This window comes from Danio aesculapii, chromosome 21 (assembly GCF_903798145.1).
Source record: "Danio aesculapii chromosome 21, fDanAes4.1, whole genome shotgun sequence".
Classification (NCBI taxonomy): Eukaryota; Metazoa; Chordata; class Actinopteri; order Cypriniformes; family Danionidae; genus Danio; species Danio aesculapii.
Window position 1 is genome coordinate 10,327,699 of NC_079455.1, and position 23,589 is coordinate 10,351,287.

At 33.3% G+C, this 23,589-nt stretch overlaps 1 protein-coding gene across 1 annotated transcript in view; it reads left to right on the forward strand.

Moving 5' to 3' along the window:
* dacha (dachshund a) overlaps positions 1–23,589 on the forward strand; it is a 272,381-nt gene that overhangs the window by 233,808 nt on the left and 14,984 nt on the right. Inside the window, exons 8-11 of the mRNA XM_056446236.1 lie at positions 10,805–10,950; positions 13,378–13,525; positions 18,302–18,448; positions 23,414–23,479. Coding sequence (XP_056302211.1) covers positions 10,805–10,950; positions 13,378–13,525; positions 18,302–18,448; positions 23,414–23,479 — 507 coding nt within the window. The remainder of the gene's footprint in view (positions 1–10,804; positions 10,951–13,377; positions 13,526–18,301; positions 18,449–23,413; positions 23,480–23,589) is intronic.

The window sequence follows — 23,589 nt, forward strand, 5'->3', positions numbered from 1 at the left end:
AATATTTGTTGGAATGTGTTTATTTTGGATGTAGGGTAAAAATAAAAATAAAACCACAACAACAAACAATAAATCTATTGTAATGTGAAATGCAATTTGCCTTATAAAACTCTATATTTTATATTAAGTGGCCTTAACTACTATGTACTTGCATCAAAAAATAAATACAATGTGCTTACTGTGTTCATATTGTATTACAGAGCACTTCTGATGCTCTTGAGGTGAGATACGGGTAGGGTTGGGGACATGTTTGGGGTGTGGGTAGGTTTAAGGGTGGGTTAAGGTGTAAGGGATAGTCAACAGTGTAATTAAAGATTACAAGCATCTATTTAATTACAGTAAGCACAATGTAAAAACATGTATTTGCACAATAAGTACATTGAAACTAATGTATAATTTCATTGTAAGTACATGATTAGGGCCAGTTAATATAAAGTTTAACCCAAAACTCTATTTTGATGTGAACTGGAACAGTAGATTGAGGACTGCTTGCTAACATACGTCTTGTTTGTGAATCTGTAAGGTTGTTCATCTAGGAGGTTTTTTCTGTCGTGTTACTCCTGTGTGAGTTGGCTCTGATTGGACTGTGTCTCACAGCTATAAATACCACCCAGGCGTTTGGATCCCCATGCTTTAGGGCTCCCCCGGCGCCTCCTGTCAAACACTGCCATCTTGTTGGGAATAAATGTCTAACTGGCAGAGGGGCGATCTGTCTCTCTCAAGCTTTTTTCTCTAGCGGGCTGATGCGCCATCAGAGTCTATGTGCCATCAGCTTCAGCAAGAAGGTTCTCCTTTTTCTTAATCTCATATAAAGTCTTTCCTTACTCATGTTTTTCTTCTCCGTTCTACTTTACAGCCTTGATTTGTTCGAATCAATAAACTCCTTTAACAATCGCAAACAATAAGAGATCATGCAAAATCTGTTCGTAGATCATCTAAACTTTCAAGATGAATACAAACAAAGGAAATGAAGCACAATTTGGGACCATTAAGATCTTTTTTATTCTAATTATGTTCATTATTTTTATGATGTCCAGAGTTCTATGTTAAATAGTTTAAAATCTTATTTCATATTGATCATGTTGAAGCAAAAAGGTCAAATAAATATTACTACTACCAGTAATATAATATAATTGTTATCTAAATATTGAAGTGTTTGTACATTATTTCTTTTTTAATAATTTCAGATGATTTTTATTTAACTTTTTTATCTATACTTATGTTAATCACCATTGAGAAAACGCAATTACTAAATAATCTAAACATATTCAGCTAAATTAATAATATGTTTGTCTCTACACTATCAAATATAAAGTACTAATAAGGCTTTTTCATATTATTTTCTATTAAATTAGCAGTCACCTTATAATATGGCCTGGTGACACTAAAACAATCTTCATTCTGACCTTATTTTTTAAAAAATAAATAAATAGACAATGTTATTTTGCTCAGACTGCACCATTTTATACACTTGTCCCTAGTTTTCTCTCTCATGACATTATTATTAGCTCTAAAAAAAGGACACCGCGGTTCAAAACAACCTGCAATAATTAGCTGTTGCCCATCTTTTAACATTTACTCTGGCAATTATGGTGATTAGCTGTGCGCCTTGATCTTCATATGTAAATCTTTGTGTAAACAAACCTATATTAGTGTGTGCGAGTGGGTTCAATCGCGGACACCTACCTGACAAAAACACTGTGTCGTAGATGCACACTAAATTACTCCCTAATTGGATCCCTTTGAATATTCAGGAGCCATCCCCTCCGACACATGTACGAAATAAAAACGAACAAATATGTGGGGGCAAGAAAAGCACATTGGGGTTAAAGGCGCTGAGGGAGATAGCCTTCTTTCTCTCGTTCCTGTCCCTGGCATCTGTTCATCCATATGGAACGGGGGGCAGAATCCACAGTCTCTGGGTAGGCTGACATTATGTCAAGCAACTCGCTGAGAGAAAAACCGTCTTTTGAAGAAAAGTTCGAGGAAGACACATGAGGAGCAAGTATTTCAAATCTGATGAGGTTTTAATGTATATTTGCTTTACTTGGTTAGTAGTTTTACTATTTTGATTTTAAAGTTATATTAGTATCATTTTAAAAATTTAATTAGGCACTTAACTAAATCTTTGAAAGATTTGCAATCAATGTAAATTAGGGATGCACGGATCCCGATACTTGGATCAGATATCGGTTCGATACCGCATATATTTATCGGGTATCGGCCACCTGGTTCCAATCCATATCCGATCTATATGTGCTATATTCTGTATAATTTATAGGCCAACAAGGTAGATTATTTTAAGGCACTAAAACAGAGAACAGATGAATAGTGGTTAAAATGTTCAAAAAAGTGGTTAAAATGTTCAATTTAGCGATTCCATCCGCAACGCCTGTCAATCATTCTCCATTAACTCACAATTAAAATTGCGTGGCATGTTCGTTTATGACAACACAAAAAAAATTCTCAAAAACTATTTGTTCCTATTTGTTTAAATAATAAGCATTTAGCTTTGCATTAAATGGGTTCATTTTGACCTGCAACAAGGAGTTCATTGCTGTTTCTAAATCATGTTGCGCTGTGTCTGTTAGATCAGCAGATCGCATTCGCAACACTGGAGTAGAGAGGATTATTACCTGTTCTTCACATACAAAGTAGGTCTATCTGAAATACTAAATTAGAAAAGGCTCAATATTACATTGGACAGATGCCAATGCACTGATTTCTTTCCTTTTTGCTGCTGTTTGCTTCGTTCATGCACCGGCTGCACAGATGCAACGTGCGCCGCTCTGTAAAATTATTCTCACAAGTTTCTGTTTTCTCATCCTTCCGACTGAGTTTATACTTTCGAGGGAAATACTTTCAGTGCTGCGAATAGTTTGTAAAGCCTGGCTCATTGTGGTCAAAGTAGTTGTTTAAATTAATAAAAGTGAACCGAAAATTATTTTCCCTAATATAGGCTACTCTGAAACTGAATATTTCACTGTAATTTTATTTATATTAATATTTTATTTAAGAGGCCAGTTTGTGTTGTGGTTCTGATGAAGCATATAAGCGGACCTTGTTTTCAGCGAGTTTAGCTGAGGGAATGTTTATTAAGTAAAACTGGCCTCAGACAGTTTAGTTTAGTCTGCATCAAACCTGCAGGAAAATAGCAAGGTTTGCTAAAAGGCTGATTATTTTACCAACGATTAGAGTCAATAGTATTAGCATATTACATATTTCAAAGAAAAATCTTAATATTAAAAGAGGAAACATAAGTTGGACCACACCAGATCATATCAATGTCATAATGAAAGCTCAAATAATGTAAACTAGTTTATTAGGTCTGTTATTTTTACTAACGAAGATATATTATTCGAGTTTATCACCAGAACTTTTGAAACTGCATTATGTTGGAAAAAAAAAAAAAACGGTACAGTATCAGGATCAGATCTGTATCAGTCAATACTCAGAATTTTCATCAGGTTCCAAAAAATGATATCGGTGCATCCCCAGTGTAAACCCCATAAAAAAAAGATTTTTATTATTATTATTATTATTTAGTATATTGGTTCTTTTTTTTTCTACTGCCCATTGTGGCACTCGAGTTTCTTTGTTTGCGACCGATAAGAAAGCTTTTTTCAGAGACTTCATATTGTCTTTATTTTTAGTGGACAGCAAATAAAAGGCCTGACAGATGAATTATTGATAGTAGTGGTCAGTTAAAAGAAATAAAAGCACTTCACTTCTTTTTGTTAGTTTATTTATTTATCTGTTTGTTCACTTTGTACTCTCGGCTGGCTGTGTTTTGTCGGGTTGAGTGGATGGATGCGTTTTGTTTGTCAGGTCAGGTATTTTTGCATTATTTGTGTCTTGTTTGAATTTGCAACAACACAAATGATTCAATATTGTCTTCAGTGATGGAACAAAAATACATTTTCATCCAACAAACTGTATGTACTAACAAACATATTCTGTTGTGCTTGGCTTAGTGTGCGCACACACACACACACACACACACACAGAGTATCATTACTCGTGCACATTACAGTGAGAAGAGACAGAACGGGGGCACTTTGTAAATGTCATGGGCCGAGGGCTCTTCCACCCTCTTTGCTGGATGGAATAAAATGAATTGAAGTGAACACTATCAGCAGCCACAGCAAGATAAATCTGTCGTTTAAAAGGGACTTGCAATTAGGTGTGCAGGGGCCAGCAGGAGGGCAGGGCTTTCAAGAGCCCGCTGCCATTAACCTCCTTTCTAATGCCGCATTGACCTGGGATGTGTAGTTTTAGTTCCGCAAGCTTGAATGGGAGTCATCAACTGAACAAAAAAGAACTACAAAGAATTAATGTTGATTAGACCTCTTTTAGAGTAAAATAGAATGCAGCACAGCATTTTGATTCTTGAATGTTTCAAGTCAATCTAAAATTTGACTAATCCAAACAATCTGAACAAACTAAAGCAAATCTGTCAGCAGTCTCAAAAGACTGAAAAATTATTTGTTTAAATTGTATATTTGTTCCAGAAAAAAAGTGAATATAATGAAGCAAGACTAGAAGTAACTAAACAGCTGTGCTGCATATAGTCAACTCCAAAAATATTACTTTCTTTTTTGTTTTTGCTGACAATTTGATATACATTTAGAGTTGTTATACTCATATTATGAAAGAATTCAATATGCCATAAGAAATTAAATACCCTGGTAACACTTTATAACACAATATGAATCATTTATTAAGTATTAGCTTCATTATTTGTGAATTCATTATTTGTTAAGCATTAGCTCTACTGTACAATAACAGACGTTTATAAATGCAGCTACAAATGTTCTACTCTTGACTTATAAGTAGAATAATAATGTGATTAGTAATTGTGTTTTCATACTTTGTTAATGATTCATTTTTCATTGTTAAATTAAGTATTGCAGTATTTATAAACCGTTTAAGAGTAGTTGGTGGTTTTTAAGATCATTTAGAATGAGTAAGCAAATGATTAATAAACTATTAAAATAAATGTTTATATATCTGATTATTCAGACAAATATTAATAGTTACTTTGTGTGGTAATAAAAGCTTTGATTTACATTTAGAGTTGTTGTACTCATATTATGAAAGAATTCATTATGCCATAAATTAAATACCCTGGTAACACTTTATAATTACACACTATAAATCATTTAATAAGCATTAGCGTATAGTGAAGTCATTATTTGTTAAGCGTTGTCTGCATTAATAGACATTAGTAAACAGTTTATAACTGCAGCTACAAATGCTCTATTCTTCATTACTAAATCAAGTACTGCAGTATCTACAAACCATTTGTATTTAAGAGTAGTTGGTGGTTTTTAAGATCATTCAGAATAAGTTAATAATAATAATCAGGCATATATTAATAGTTACTTTGTGTGTTAATACACGTTTTAACTTTATGCAGTTTTGTGACCTAATCTAAAGTGAAAACTATTTATGCTTTGTAAATACCTTATAAATGACAATTAAAAGCTTATTATCAAATGAACAATAATCTTTACAATCTTATCTAAAAAATAAAATTACTGTAAAGTTTAAACATTTCTGAATAGGACAGGAGTGTCAAAATACAACATAAAACTGGATAAAACAACACAATATATTAATTTAACGATATATTATTACTCTTTTCACAAGACTGATGCGTTTAAAGGTCATCATATTCCTAAATCCTTTTTTATATTTTGATTTTTAGAAACACGTTTGAGCATTTATATGCATTTATGAATGTATTATATCTTCTTTGCATCAAATTACAACAAACAAATTACCACTTATGTGAGGTGTTTCTAATGCAAGCGTCTATGGAGCTGAGAGTAAATTTGACGTTAATTTTTTTTTCTCCTTTTTTTCAAATTATTGATAACACCATTATGGAGTTTTTATTCAATTATTTCAGGAAATTGGATTGTAAAAAATATTTGGGTAACACTTTAGTTTAGGTCACAATTCAGGCTATTAACTACTGGCTTACTACCTGCCTATTATTAAGATATTAACTCTTCGTTAGTAGATACACAGCATGATCTTATTCTACACTCTCAGAAATAAAGGTACGTGAGCTGTCACTGGAGTGGTACCTTTTCGAAAGGTACACATTTCTACTTGAGGGGTCCATATTGGTAACACAAAAGTATATATTAGTACCTAAAAATTTTAAGAGGAACACTTTTGTACTTTTTAGGTACTAATATGTACCCTTGAGGTATTAATATGGACCTTTTAGGTACAAAATTGTACCTTTCGAAAAGGTGACCGATCGTGTACCTTTATTTCTGAGAGTGTACATCCGTAATCCTACCCAAAACCTAAACCGAAGTTCTACCTTACTAACTATTAATAAACAGCTAATTAGCAGTTTATTATGCTAGTAGTGTTAGTTAATGGTTTGTTAATACAGTGAATTGTGACCTAAACTAAATGTGTTATCATTGTTTGTTGTACTCTTCATTTCACTGCGCTCTAAGTTTACCCAACCATGACATTTTCCACTTCTGAGAAACCTGAAAATGTGAAAAGGGTCTACAGATTAAGTCAAACTGACAGTGAGCTCTATGTTTAGGGTTGTTATGAAAGATGCTTTTGTTATCAAAGACAATTGAATTTAATTTGTCATAACAAATAGATTTCCTTGACTGTATAGTTGGCAAAAATTATATAATGTCAGTTTAGAGTTGATTCAGTTTCAATTCAATTCATATTTATCTCTATAGCACTTTTACAATGTAGATTGTTTCAAAGCAGCTTAACATAGAAGTTCTAGTAGATTGAAAACTGTGTCAGTTCAGTTTTCAGAGTTGAAGTTCAGTTCAGTTCAGTGGGGTTTAATTTTCACTGCTGAAAGTCCAAACACTGAAGAGCAAATCCACCGATGCGCAGCTCCACAAGTCTCTTTCTTTAAGCGTTAAATAAATGATTACATCTTTGAATAAGACCCAAAGCATACACTCACAATTTTTATGTAGTATGTAGCGCCGACAGAGATTGCAATTGAATATACTGTAGTGAACAGATGCACAGCCATAACTGTTAAACGCACACCCTTGTGTGCTTTTAAAAATTTCTGCGGTCTTCACCTCCAGCTTTATCTCACAGTTCACCTCACACCTCTCTCTCCAGCGTCCCCTTCTGCTCACCCCTTTTCTCACCCTATCCTTCTTCCTCTCGCGCGCTTTCCTCTTCACACTCTATCTGCGTGACCTTCATCTGCTCGCCACTTTCAGCCAGCACCAAAAACTTAATCACACACTGTCAACCTGTAAGGAGAGAAGGAGGAGGGCAAATTCTTTACCCCTTTTTTTTCCTCTCAGCTCCTCTTTTCTTTAATGCCCTTTGCAGTGGTGAGGAAAGAAGGGGGAAAATTTATGGCTGGTGGGACAGGTGGGGTATGAACAATGGGCAGAAAGGAGTGCGGGGTTATCTGGTGGGGCGCGGGAGAGCGTGCGGCAGGGAAATCGATGTGACCCGTGATACGCTGTCATCACAATTCCCACCCCAGCCGTCCTATTTGTCTTGCGTAGGGAGCCCTGGACGGGCCGTGTCAGCGTGCGCAGAGAGAGGCCTCGGCCAGATTAGCCGGGGTGAATCATGACTGCTCGCTCTCTTTCTTATTCAGCCCCAGTTCTATCTGTTATTGCTGGTGCAGTGGGGCTGGAGTTTGTGGCCTGGCACGGTGGGTGGGAGGGGTTGCCTATGAGGCTTGTGGGTAAAATATGGATTGTGTGTGTGTGAATATAAGAGATTAACTGCTATACGGAGGTTTGGACACAGCAGCTTTCTGTTTCATCAGAAATACACTGTGAAGTGCTCAGTCGCTTTATCTTCTCCCAGCTGACTGATATCCGCATCTACTCTTTCTGGGTGTAGCCAGTTCTTTGTCTGTAAAACACACTGAACAGTCTAGGCTGTTAGTAACTCATTGTGGGAGAAATGCTTGCTTTTAGCCCATTTTATTTATTTATTTATTTATTTATTTATTTATTTATTTATTTATTTATTTATTTATTTATTTATTTATTTATTTATTCATTCACTTTTCGGCTTAGCATCTTTATTAATCAGGGGTCGCCACACGCCACAATGTCCTTATTTATTTATTTATTTATTTGTTTGTTTGTTTGTTTATTTGTTTCAACCTTATTTATTTATTTATTTATTTATTTAATATTTATTTTCTTTTCGGCTTAGTATCTTTATTAATCAGGGGTCGCCACAACGTCCTTATTTATTTATTTGTTTGTTTGTTTGTTTATTTGTTTTAACCTCATTTATTTATTTATTTATTTATTTTATTTTTTTTTTTATTTTTTTTTTCTGTTCAGCTTAGTCTCTTTATTAATAAGGGATCGCCATCCACCCCATTTATTTTGACATTTTTTTTATTTATTTGTTTATTTGTCTATTTGTTTATTTATCACAGCCTCACTTATTTATTGATTTATTTATTGATTTATTAATGCATTCATTCACTTTCTTTTTGGCTGAGTCTCTTTTAATAAGGGGTCGCCACAGCGACCTTATTTATTTATTTGTTTGTTTGTTTATTTGTTACAGCCTAATTTATTTATTTATTTATTTATTTATTTATTTATTTATTTATTTATTCATTTTCTTTTCAGCTTATTCTCTTTATTAATCAGGGGTCACCACAGTTTCCTTATTTATTATTATTATTTTTTTTATTTGTTTGTTTATTTGTTACAGCCTCATTTATTTATGTATTTATTTATTTATTTATTTATTTATTTATTTATTTATTCATTCATTCATTTTCTTTTCGGCTTAATCTCTTTATTAATCAAGGGTCGCCACAGCATCCTTATTTATTTATTTATTTGTTTGTTTGTTTGTTTGTTTGTTTATTTGTTACAGCCTCATTTATTTATTTAATTATTCATTCATTCATTTTATTTTTGGCTTAGTCTCTTTATTAATCAGGGGGCACCACAGCGTCCTTATTTATTTATTTATTTATTTAACTATTTTAACCATTGAAATGTCAATTGTGTATATAAACATGTTGTAATATATTAGCTATAATGTTGTACGTTTTATTTTATTTATGGCCGTAATTAGGGAGGTCTGGATCCGATCACACGGTTTCAGACTTGATCAGAACATTACCCTCCTATCAGGATTCGAATATATGTATTTGTTTAAGCACCTTGAAGTGGAAAGCGTGAGTATGTCTTCAGTCTAGAAGTATTATAAAGTAGATGACGACAACATTGCCATAGCAATGTTGCTTCTTTTATATTAGATTTATATCTAATATAAAATGTGCTTTTTTATATTAGATTTATATATATATGTATATATTTACTCTTGCACTAAAGTCCAAAAGTGAAGAATTTATGTTATTTATGTTATTATATTACTTGTTCAAGCTACCTCATAAAAGTGCATGTTCGTTGAATGTTAAAATAAGGTAAATTAAATAAAAAATAAAGGTTCTGGATCTGTTTCTTCGATCTTCTTTATTCTTTTTTTCATGTATTATATAAGTATTAGATCGGGTTTTGGTATCGGTAGATAATAAATTTTAAATGACTCAGACTCGAAGGCAAAAAAAACCTGATCGGTACATCACGACGTAATAATATATATCTACATAATTACATCTAATGAATTTTAACATATATGGATTTATTTGAAATATAAATCCTTGAAAAAAAAATTAAATGGCTATATGTCATAATGTTTAACCATACAGCAACCAACACCAGCAGTCACAGAACCACAACATAACTATATTATGTTGTGTAGATTACACTACCTATTTGAGTATGTTTTACTTTCAAAATGAGGTATAAATTTGTCCCATTTGGCATTTTAAATTCTTTTGAACATAATTAGGTGCTGTTTGTCAAGCAGACAAACTGTATATGTTTGTTCTTGTTGTCAATTGTAAAAAATAGTCAATAAAAGTGTCCGGGAAGTCCGATTTTGATACAAATTTCCTTTACCTCCTCTTGCGGGTGGGCCCATGCGGTTTGTGCTATGCACTGTCACAACTAACTGAATGGAGTAGGAGCACACAGTTATGTTTTGTTAAATAAGTTGCATATAACATTTATGTTTCAAAACCGCCCAAATTTTGTCAACCCGCCAATGCCATTTTTTACCCGCACAATCAAATTCAAAACCGCCCAATGTGGCAACACTGACTGGACTGTCACAGTGTGGTATCTTGACTTTTGTTCTTTTAAGTTAGTATGTACACTTTAGATGCTAATATGTACATTTAAGATACTAATATGGACAATTTTGGTACTTTTGAAACTGTACTTTTCCATTTTTTCCAGTTTTTATACCTTTATTTCTGTGAAATAAAAAATAAATTGTGAAATTAAACATTGAAATTGAATGTGTGAAATTACAAAACTTCTATTTGAGTGTTCTAACAGCTCAAACACAAAGTTGTGAGTTTGTAAATACTGTATCTGTTTTTCTGACCAGTGATAGACATATCTGGCAAACCTGATTATAAACAATGTTTTCTATTCTTTTTGATGACAAACGAATGATGCAATTTGTACATTTAATTACATTAAAATTTAGGCTAGTGGTCAAACGATTTACTGTAGAGATGTTAATGTATAAATGTCAGCCATCAGTTAAATCATTTTGTTTTCCTTCAGAACATAATGAAACTTTTTAATGGCAAAATATTTATTGAATATAAAATGTATTACATATCAATGTGGCTAGTCGCATAGGTTAACATGACAACACTGACAGTCTCATAACCATTTCATTTTTTATGATGTTCTTTTCTGTGTTTTGTCAGATGAGGCACAGATAACTTTGCCAATGCAGAAGCCAGGGTTCGAAAAGCTTCCTCTGGGCACTCAGACTCTTCCTCCAGGCTTCCCTGCACCCTTCCTGTTTGCAGATGGCCTCTCTTCTGTGGAGACATTGCTCACTAACATCCAGGTAAATCTAGTGTGTGTGTTTCTTTTCGAAAAGCATAGTTCACTCAAAAATAGAAGTCAGAATAGAAGTTATGAATTATGGAATCAGAGCCTGTTGTTCAGTCTATTTACATTAAATTTAAATATACTCAGTGTGTAAATAATATATATTATTAAATTAATTTCATAATTTTATTTGTATTTTTATTGTTAATAAATGTATTTATTATGTTCAATTTCACATAAATCTGCATTTATTTATTTACTTAACAAAATGCGGCACAGAAATAGCAAATAAGATCCACACAATTTGTCTGGCTATGGTCATAAGCTTCCATTCGGGTTGTCTCTGACTCATATTTGGTTATTACCAGTTTGTAGTGAGCATGTCTGACAAGACTGTTTAAGTATAATGGAAAAAACAAGTGTGACTCACGCCTCCTTTTGAGTAAAGGTCCCGGTCGTTAGATCGCCACCAGGGGGCTGGCTGCAGTACAAGTCATAAAACCCAACTCTTTCGTTTTAATGAACGAGACTTGAGCCCAAATAAAAATATTTATTACACTTGCAATAAAATTTCCCGAAAGATGGTTTTGGTCAATTAAGTCACTGATTATCAAGCTAATATAGGTGCAGATCTTCAGTTTTGTAAACAGTATGTTTTTAGCCAGTAATTTAATACTATAAAAACGGGGCGTGTCATCGTGATTAACAGTTTCTCAAAGCAGACTGTCGGAGCTTCGGGTGGACATTGAAGTGTTATTTTTCGATTTCTGTGTTATGTTACCATGATAAAATGAGTTGTTCAGCAGTAAACTATACTTTTCTGACCTACAAGATCTGATGGATCAGTTTATTCGGTAAAGTGAGGGTTTTTTATCAGCCTTTATTATTAGTTTGCTGATACACTCCTAGCTATGACAGGGAAAATACAGTTGATTGCTATCTAGCAGTAATTCTCTTTATGGGTCTGAAATAATAATTAGGAAGACAAAACTAATGTTAGCCTATCTCCACATTGATCTCCTGTAACGTTATTTGAACTTGATTCAAAGGACGTCTTTGACATTTTGAGTTTCAGCATGTTATTGAGTTAATCTACTGAATTTGCGGTTATAAATTATTGATGTTCTAGAAATCGAAGCTTATATAACAAATAGAGGTGTAAATGCTATATATTATTTATATACATCATTTACTGTTGGCTTTTTATTTGAAAACACCTACTAAACATTAAAATGAAGGTAAATTCTTATTTGCCAGATAGTAAGGCCTGAAATAAACCAAATAAAAAATGGCAAAAAATGATAAACAATATACAAGCGATGTTGCAACAGCTGATATGACAGGCCTATAACAAATAGACATCAGTTGATGTATTTATACTGCTAAGTTTATTGTACGAATTGACAAGTATTATTTTATATAGTGCAGGCATGGGATGTGTAAATATCCTGTTGACATTTAGAAATCTTGCTGTGTTTATCTTTAAATACACGATTTGTCCAGCATGGCAAATAGCTTTCCATGATGTGTATATTTTGGGGACTGTTGATTGGTAATTAAACATAAAAACCTTTCTAAAATGTTGTTTATATGTTATTGTTCATATTTTACAAGTGATATTTCTACCCCTATAAAGATAATAAATACCAACAACCCATTATAAGAGAAATATGTTTTGTGCTCATAGCTTAGTCTAATTCAGGCTAGAGTTTATGAAAGATCATTTATTTTTGCAGTCCAACATATATTGTTTTTATTAAATTATTAAAAACAGCTTACATCACACAGTTTTTGAATCATATATTATTACATGATTTTAAATGTAAGTGCTTGTATTTAAATTAGCAAGCCTTTGTTATAGTGCAAATACGGGAGGTCAAATGAGAAGTTTGGGGGGCGTGATTGATTTGACGTACAAGCGTTTGGTTGGAAGCTAGATTCCGCGGCTCCGCCTCTGGCTTCATCTGGTAGTCCCCTCTGTGCATGTTCTGGCTCCAAGTTCAGCAGTCTTTTGCGATAGTTTGTGCCCATCATGAGGCATTTTGCCTTCAAAGCGTTCAATGGGAAAATGCGCTGTTGCGTTGTCAATATTTTTTACAGTCATTAGAAAAAAATCTGTGTTTCTCACAAAAATCCATTAAACAACTTCTTTAACAATAGAAATAATTCTAACATAGTTACAAAAATGTAAACAATAGTGATTGAGGGGAAATATCTGTTTTTCATTTTGATTGTATGTATGTATATATGTATATATGTGTATAAATGTTTTATTAATATATAATTTAAACTATTTTTGATTTCTCCTATTGCCCACTTGAAAGATTGTCCCTAGTAGGGAAACTTCTTTTTTTTTTAAGTATATGCATATTGCATCCAGTAAGTGTATATTTTGATTTGTGTATTAAAATTGAGTGTGTCTTATGTTGTGTTGGCGGCTCAGGGTCTGCTGAAGGTGGCTGTGGATAATGCCCGTGTGCAGGAGAAACAGGTGCAGCAGGAACGCAAGGAGTTAAAGATGGAGCTGTACAGAGAAAGAGAGATGAGAGAGAGTCTGGAAAGACAACTCACCTCTGAACTGCACAGCCGAGGTACTTTTATTTGACTTTTACTTTCACTCATATCATCCTTGGTACTTATTTTTTGTTATTAGACTGTACATATTAGAAATATTTTCCAAAAATAAGCAGTTTCCCACATTCATCAGAAGCTAAGCCACCAATTGACACAGGTAATAAAAAATCGAAATGTCCACTGTTGATTATATTAGACATTTGTTTTCAATAGTGATTTGAAATCTTTTAATATCCACTTGTTAAGTCTTAACATTTTGGTGACGTATGGAATACTGTTTCCGGGTTTAAGCGGCTACTCATTTGAATTGAGAAAATATTTGTTTATGGCCACTTTTTAGTCATATCACACATTAAAGTGAACTTTACATAAATCATAGTGTACACATTGGTCTCTGTACTTGCTGCATCACAAATACCAAAATTTTAACAATTTATAAAAAAATTAATCACTTTCTGACCATCAGATATTAGGCATGGATATATGCAGTATATTGCGATAGTGATTTTTGAAAGTATTACAGCGCTTTGTAAATATTTACCATTTGATGAGTCTCACCAGTCAGTTTCATAGATCGCTTGGACCTGGAATCCCCTTTGCGTGACGTCACACTTAACAAGCGTATAGGAAGTACTCGACTATGCATAGGCTATTATTAATCAGAAATTTAGTGTAAATAGTTTTGTGTTAGGAAATGGAGTCTTGAATTTACAGTCAGCAAGTACAATCACACTCTTGTAAAAGTAATATTAACTCATAACTCATTCATTTTTGTTTTCATTTTTTAGTAGTGGCATAAAGAACGAGACATTTTTAATCGACAGTTTAACTAACTAATTATTAATAACTACTTTTTTGTCAAAATCCTCTGAGTAAAATTTAATCAGTTTAGATACTAGTTGGTCCCTCTCAAAATTGAGTTAAAGTTACTCAAGTTAATGAGACAATGAAAGAATTAGTTGGGTAATGATTGAGCACTGATGATGAACACCTGCTGGTAATAAGCAGAAAAGCAGAAACACAAGACTACAACTGACTTTAGTCCAGCCTTAGATGAAAGTAGCTGAAATATAATACATTGAATCTCTCAAAATCTCAGCAGAGGATCATTAAGCAGCTCCACAAACAGTAGGTTTACCACTGTTTTTACCAACCTGCTTGCCCTTATTTAAAAAGGGACCAAATACTCTCTGAACTGAGTAAATTTTACTGTCTATGGTTGGTTTGTTAAAGATCACTTTGGAACACTTGGGTATTATTTTAAATGAACAGGATGGTAAAGCAAATTACTTCAACTGTATATGTTAAAGTTTACAGATGCAAAAATGTGCCTTGATGTACTTGAATGTTAAAAACGTGTTAACCCACCACAATACAAAGTTATTTGTCAAATAAATTTACATGGAAGATTATTTTGAGTTTAGGTTATTTGATTAACTTGGCTTGTTTATGAAGACATAGAGTGATGCATAAAAAAGATTGAATATTTCTTTAAATAGTTTGCGATGTATGTTAAAGTGTGCCCTCTAATGGCCCGTTTCCACTGTATGGTACAGTACAGTATGTTTTGGTACGCTTAAAGCGAACCGTAACGTACCACTTTTTGGGTACCCTTTCAGAAAGGTGCCTAGCACAACAAATGGGGTACCAAAAGGCGAAGCAAGACACGCAGCTGAGCGCGATTGGTTCACAGAGATACGTCACTCGCTCGTGAAAACAAAGGAACCGCCATTTTTAAAAACACAGCCGAAATAATATATACATATAATAATGAGCCATGATCAACCTGAGCTCAAACAAACCTTGTGGGAAGGGGGAAAACAGGGGAAGAGGAGTCTAACTGGAGACCATCTGAATAAGCATGTTGTTGTTTGGGATGATGTGCGTTTTCACCACTCAGATGTTGTCAGACAGTAGTTTGCAACACATGATAGGATACTGGTGGAATATCTCCCTCCCTATTCACCATTCACAAATCCAATAGAGGGACTTTTCTCTTCCTGGAGGTGGAAGGTATATGACCGGCATCCACATACCCAAATGGCCCTGCTAGTGGCCATGGATGCAGTATGTGATAACATCACACCAGAGTCCTGCAGAGTGTGGATTCGCCACTCCAGGAGATACTTTCCTCGCTGCATTGCAAGAGATGACATTCGCTGTGATGTAGATGAAACTATGTGGCCAGACAGAGAGGAACGTCTGGATGTGCATGAATGATTTACAGACCTATGTATGTTGTAGGTTCAGTTCAATATGTACTGCAATATTGTTTACAGTTGTGCACAGCTCTACCTAAAGGAAGTTGTAAATAAGGGTGTATTTATTCTTTTGAACAATGCTGTGAATAAATTAGAATTGTATAGAGCAAATGCAGTAAAAATGTTAAACATGCATATTCAGTGTCATGTACTCAGATACCTCACTAAATACAGTAAAACTGTACTGTAGTTTTCAAACGGCCGTGCAAATAGTATATAGTGCTGTCTTGCAGTATATAGTAAATAGTATATAGTGCTGAGCATTTTCAGGAAGTGTCACCTTTTTTGCTTTGAAAAAAATGTACTGAGTAAAAAAAGAGTAAACTGTCATAATGAAAACATGACAAAGCCTTTTGACTATCATGTTCATAAACAATGGTGTTAGGACTTTTCATCTTGATGACACTGACACTTTCATTGACGTGAACGCTTGCTTTTGAGGAATGAGCTATCCATTTTGAGCAAGTGACACGCTTTTGCAGGTTACCAGCTAGGTTTTGCAGTTTGTACTAATTGTTTTGAGAAATGCATTAACTGTTGTGCAAATGTAAATAGTGTTGTGAGAAATGCACCAAAGTGACTGAGAAAAACTGTAACAGATTTAATAAAGAGTATTGTAGAATCAGAGGTCACACAGTAATAAATTGATAGAAAAAAAGTTTAAAAAGTGGGAAATTGATGAAGGTTTCTATATTAATTATATATATTTTTTTGTTTTAATTATATCTGTGTAATAACAGATTTAATAAACTGTATTTTTAGCTGAAATGGTCACACAGTAATAGATTAATAGGGAAAAAAAGTTAAGAAAAAAGGGAAAATTCAGATTCAAAAGTCAGAATTATTAGCCCCCCTAAATTATTAGCGCCCCTTTTTATTTTTTCTGTTTATCCAATTTCTGTTTAATGGAGAGCAGATTTTTTTCTAAACATAATAGTTTTAATTACTCATTTCTAATAACTGATTTATTTTATTTTGACAGTAAATAATATTTAACCAGATATTTTTCAAGACACTTCAATACTGCCTAACGTGACATTTAAAGGCTTAACTAGGTTAATTAGGTTAACTAGGCAGGTTAGTGTAATTAGGCAAGTTATTGTATAATGACGGTTTGTTCTGTAGACTATTGAAAAAAATATATAGCTTAAAGGGACTAATATTTTTGACCTTAAAATGACTTTTAAAAAACGTAAAACTACTTTTATTGTACCTGAAATAAAACAAATAAGACTTTCTCCAGAAGAAAAAATATTATCAGACATACTGTGAAAATATCCTTGCTCTGTTAAACATAATTTGGGAAATATTTAAAAAAGAAAAAAAAAATACCTAGAGGGATGGGGGGGTTGGGGGCTAACAATTCTGACTTCAACTGTGTGTGTGTATATATATAAATATATATATATATATATATATATATATATATATATATATATATATATATATATATATATATATATATATATATATATATATATATATATATATATATATGTATATATACCTCAGAATTGTTAAATAGGAATTCTTTAATTAGTAAATGAATGAGCAATAATATATGTTTATATATAGTGAGCAAGTAGTGTAAATCAAATAATTTTTAAGAACAATTAACTATTTCAAATAAACACATTAAAACACGATGAACGCTCCGAAACAAATCCCAAAGTGTACGCCGCCAATTCCCTCTCTACATTGCAACCAAACCGTGTCACTAGTGGATTTACTGCCAATTCAACTCTTGCTGTTTGCGCCAAGAAATTAAGCCAATTATTCAGCTGGATAACAACTCTGACAATATGTACAAACACCTCAATAATTTATTAGCCATGGCTGTAACAGCATTTCATCTTATTTTAATGCGCACTGTTATATGGTGGATGATTTAACCAATCAAAGGCAAGTAATTAGAGGTGCGAGGAGGAAGGGACATACATTAAACGCTGTAAGCAAGCAAACATGCTGGGAGCTTGTTTTAAGGTCTTCTGCCAGACTCGGGAGTGTTTCAAAAGGCCGTTAATTGCTGTGAATGCACACATACAGAGTTGATTATGTTTGCACGTATTCAGCGATCATTCTGTGTGAAAACATTGTGCTGTGTGAGCGCGATGTGTTGGCGTTAGGTGTGTGTACAGCTGTTGTGTTGGCCTGTATATGCACACTGTTAGGTTTAGCTTGTTATTTTATTAGTAGCGCTATTACACTCGCTCATATTAGGGTTTGTGATTCGCACAAACTCCAACTCTGATATGATCGAAAGTTGTTATGTCATATCAAACTAACACTAACTAGGCCACTTTTTCTGTTTGAGCGTTTAAAAACTTGCAATTTTACATATCCTTTTTGAAAGCTGTTGCACGTAGCGCACCATATGTTTTTGTTTTGCTAGTGCTAATGAGCACTTTCAAGTCTCTAATGTGTGAATGCAAGTCTGCGCTGGCGTCTCCTTGTGTTTCCAGACACCACGCTGAACGAGCAAAGAGTTTTACGTTTGATTGTTTTGTCAAACCTCTTTCTTGTCTCCCCCAGCCACCATTCAGAAGCGTCTGAAGAAGGAAAAGAAGGCGAAAAGGAAACTGCAGGAGGCTCTGGAGTTTGAATCCAAGAGGAGAGAGCAGGTGGAACAGGCTCTGAAACAGGCCACTTCTCCTGAGAGTCTCCGCATGAGTCTAAACGGTAGGATTCTGCCCTTTCGTACCTGGAATACTGGCTTCCTGTCAGATCATGGTTATTGTAGTTAACTAAAATTAAAATTGCAACTGTTTTTACTTGAAATATAAACGATGAAATAGACATTAAAATATCAAAAAGGAATAAAGGTACTAACATGTTAAAAATACAATGAAAGGAAAAATAAACAAATAGAAAACTTTGTTTAAAATAATCATAAAAATGATATATCTGAATGATGATAACATATCCAGATGTAATGCGATATATTAAAACTCCAGAGTTAAATTAGAGATAGATAGATAGATAGACAGACAGACAGACAGACAGACAGACAGACAGACAGGCAGACAGAAAGACAGACAGACAGACAGACAGACAGACACAGACAGACAGACTGATTGATTGATTGATTGATTGATTGATTGATTGATTGATTGATTGATTGATTGATTGATTGATTGATTGATTGATTGATTGATTGATTGATTGATTGATTGGCTCGTTGCTATTTTGAGGAAGTGAAATAGACCATGCAATTGACCAACTAAATGCTGGTCTGAAGTCTAGTGATGAGCACGCTAGTTATGCGCGTTTGTGGGTTCAAACATTTACACATTGGTTAATACACACAGGATGTAGAGCAATACACAAAAATATACATATGATAAAAAAGATTCATTTAGTTTATTTATGACAATTTGCATTTGTATAATGTTATTAATATTTGGAGTAACAGTTATAATTTGCATATTTATGTTTGTTTTAATAAAAACAAGTTTAGATTTGTAGTTGAGTGAGTTTCCGCTGTTTCCTTACACCACAAAAGTTAAAGAGTAAAAGTAAAGTAAAGAAAAAGTAAAGAGGCTGAATGGAGGAGGCTCGTTCTTAATCTTCGCCCTGCAGATGGTCCGTTTAACTGTTTTCTGCTAGTGAAGCATTCAGATTTTTCGCTTACAAAGTCCGCCATGTAAATAGCAAATGCACCATGGCACGACACAACTGACTCTTAAAGGGAATGGGAGATGAGACTCTGATTTGTTTATTGCACGTTATGCTCAAAACACATCCATATCTCATTAAGAGAATAAGCACAACCCTGTTAGACCATGTGCCGGGGCACAGAGTCAATTTTTCCGTCCTTAAAATAGCAACAGTGGATTCGAATACGTCCTCAATGCTATTGCGCCATAGACTTTAGACTTTGCACCTAGATCGTTAAAATAGAGCCCTATTACAGAAGCCATGAAAATGTGAATACTTTCTCATTTATTACTCTTTGTTTGAACTTTTGCTTTCAGTCACAACATAAAACTGACTTGATTGTAGAATCTTGCCATTTAGGACTTTGTTTCGACATTGTGTAATATACACAGACATACACAATCTGTGATACTCTGTCATAATATCTTTAAAGATCTGCTTGTTCAGAATTTCCCTGTGTTTATCATCAGTATTTAGTTCAACCTTCTCTTGTTTTTTTTTTTTTTATCTGTTCTGATATTGGTATTTCCGTCTAGGTCATAACTATTAGCGATGCATTAGCATCATAATCTCAGCTGAGGAAATGGAGTCTGATGTTTATCATAAATGCTCTAAATGCGCACACTTATCAAGGCCAAACCATTTTCCTAATGGCTTTCTGTTGTTTTGATTACACTTGTTTAATTGTGAATATCTTAACAGAAGCATAATGTGAATGAAAAAAAAAAAACAGATACGTTTGCAAGACATCTGCAAGTATTTTCATGAGTGCTGGGGTAATTATTAGGCCAAGGCTGATTAGATGTGAATTCATTAAGAGAAATGCCCTTGTTTTTTTGCCTTTCATCTAAGGGGAATGCTAGAAACGTGAACGTTTGCTGTTACGTCACAATGCAATGCTGTCTTTATTGTTGTTATTGTTGAGATTATAGATTATAGATATATTTTAGAGTATAAGTAGGCCCACATTTAATCTGCATGTGCAAAAATCCACAGATTTCCACAGATTTTAGCCCATCATTGGGTCAATTTATTTACTTGTGTAAATTTGTGTTAATTTATATTTAATAAGTTTTTTTTAAGTAATATTATTGACTAAAATGCAGATTTTCATATGATTTATTTACAATACAGTTTGTAAAGTATTATACTATTATACCAGAGACTTGCTTTGTTTACCAAATAAGTGCATCTAATTGAACTGACATTGTAAACATTAAATAAAAGTTAAAAAGGTATATTTTTAACTTAATAAATTACGTTTTAGTTACGATACTCCCAAAAATCATTCCACATAAATCCAAAGATTTTTTACAAAATTCTGCACAGAGATAGAAAAAATATATATGCCCTAGGTATACAGTAAGTAATAATTTGAAGGTTTATGCTTGCGTAGTCTGGATTATTTGATAAAAGCCATACACATTGGAATATTGTGAACATTATTACAATTTAAATTAACCCTCTACTGCACTCCTTTGTCAGGCCCCCAGTGTTTTCATCATGTGACCTTCCCCATGTGCTCCTTTGTTCTGTTTCCCGCCGTTTCATTATGTTCATCAGTTTCACTTGAGTTCATCCCGTGTGTTATCAGTTTTATTGAGTCATGTGTATTTATAGTGTATTGATCAGTCGTGGCCTGGTATTCTCTTAGTTGTGCTTTGTCTACACCCCATGTTGTTCCTGAGTCTCCTATGTCTTCCAAGTCTGTGTTAATCAATAAATCTACGTGTTTGATAACTCCTGCTAATTTAAAATTTAGAACAGAACTTTCTTTATAATTCATAATTTTCTTGTTTGAAATTATTTAATTGGTGTTGCAGTATTATAAGCTTTAACACAGAACTTATAAATGACACCTTATACATACTTTACAACAACTGATATTCCAACAGCTCTCACTTATTCCAGTCTTTTTTGCTAAATATTATTGAAAACAAACATAATATTGTATTATCATGTACAGGTGTACAACATACAGTAAATATAAATATTTTATCCAGTAAATATAACAAATAAATAAGTCTAATATCCAGATGCATCAGAATAATGTAGCTACTAGCTAACAATGTTTATATATTATAATATATACTATACTACATCTGTCTTACAGTATATACCTCTGAGCTAACTTACCCGAACTGTCTGCATCACTGCTCTTATCAAATGTCCAATCTACATCATTCTCATGGTCACTAAAACCCATCTCCTCGTCACTTTCATCTGCAGTATAAGCCAGTTCTGTCCTTTTTTTATTCACTTACCATAGAACATGGTGGTGCTCGCTAAAACACATCTAATCAAAAGTATTGCCATTAAAAAGAGTTTTTATTTATAATTCAAATGCCATTACCATATGACTAATCAACATTATATTACTAGCATTTATGTTGTTATTGTTACAACTTAAAAGATCACAGCTGACCTAAATGTTCATTTTGATTGAATGTTTATTAATATTATAAATACAATCAAAACTATTATTTTAACTTTGTCCAGCAAATTAGTCAAGTCATGTGATGCAGCTAATGCAGAGATGCCCAAAGTAGGGCCCGCGGGTCAAAGTTGGCCCATTATAAGCTTTGATTTGGTCCACCATCACATCTGAGCATGATGGAGATGGTTGGGCGATTACCTTTAACAAAGATCCTCATTTCTGATTTGATGTTAATTTTTTTTGTTAGCTTGTTTTATTGCTGATCTACAAAAAAAAACTAACTGAAATTAAATGTTTCAATTAAATGTAACTTAGTTTTTAAACGTAAAAACTGTCACTCGACAGATAGAGGACTATGCAGGAGATATTGGCAAGCAAGGCAAAAACTAGTGTAACTCCATTCTGTTATAAATTTGATTTTATTTTGTTTTTACTGTAATAAGTTCATTATAAAATGTAAAAAAATATACTGTATTAGTAAGTTTTTTATTAATTTTTTTTTCTATTTTTTCATATATATAATTAAATAAATTAGGAAATTACCAATGGAAACCATATTTAGCTTCGGCCTACTAGTCTTAATAAAGTTTGGTTTATGGCCCTTCATAAGAAAAACATTGGGCACCCCTGAGCTAATGCTACCATACAGGAAAAGAATAAAACATTTCCAATGCTAGTACACCAAAAGACTCTTGTGATTTAGTCTAAATGTCAATAAGTCTATAAAGGACTAAAAAACTAATCTTACTTACAGTCTTATTCAAGAAAATTGCATTGTCATTCATTTTCTTTTTGGCTTAGACCCTTTATTAATCTAGGGATTAATGAACAGAGCAGAATAAACCGCCAACTTATTCAGCATATGTTTTATGCCCTTCCAGCTTCAACCCATCACTGGGAAACACCCATACACTTCCTTTCACACACATACACTACAGACAATTTAGCTTACCCAATTCACCTATACCGCATGTCTTTGGACTTGTGAGGGAAACCGGAGCACCCTGAGGAAACCCACGCGAACACGGGAAGAACATGCAAACTGCACACAGAAATGCCAACTGACCCAGCGACCTTCTTGCTGTGAGGCGATTGTGCTACCCACTGCGCCACCGTGAAGCCAGAATTGCATTGTATCTGTCTAAATTATAGATTTTTCCATTAGAATATTAAGTAAAGATCATCTTTCATAAAAATATTTTGAAAATGTCCTTCAATAAATGTATCAAAATCTAATTTTTGATTAGTAATTTGACTTTTTTAATATTAATTTTTTTTTAAACCTCAGATTTTCAAAAAGTCATCTCTCAACCAAATATTGTCCTATTCTAAGCTCATTTATTCAGCTTTTCGTTGAACTAAATAATAAAAAAAGACTATTATGACTGATTTTGTGATACAGAGTCACAGTTTAGTTTGTAAAATGACCAGAAATTGATGAAATGTATTTTGTATTAAATACAAATGTAAATATACAGATTTTTGGGGCATAAAAAATGATATTTTACATGTAGCAAGAGTTCTAACTGTGCAAATGTATTTGGTTTTAGAAGCAGTCATACCAGAGGTGAAGTCTGAACATAATGGCAACCAGCAGGAGAACTCATCTGTACAAGGTAACATATAGTCTATTTTAACGTGGTCATAACATTGGCACATAAACATTTCCTGCTTCTTGTCAAACTAATTCATAAATGTAACAAGAGGCAATCCAATCATAACTCTA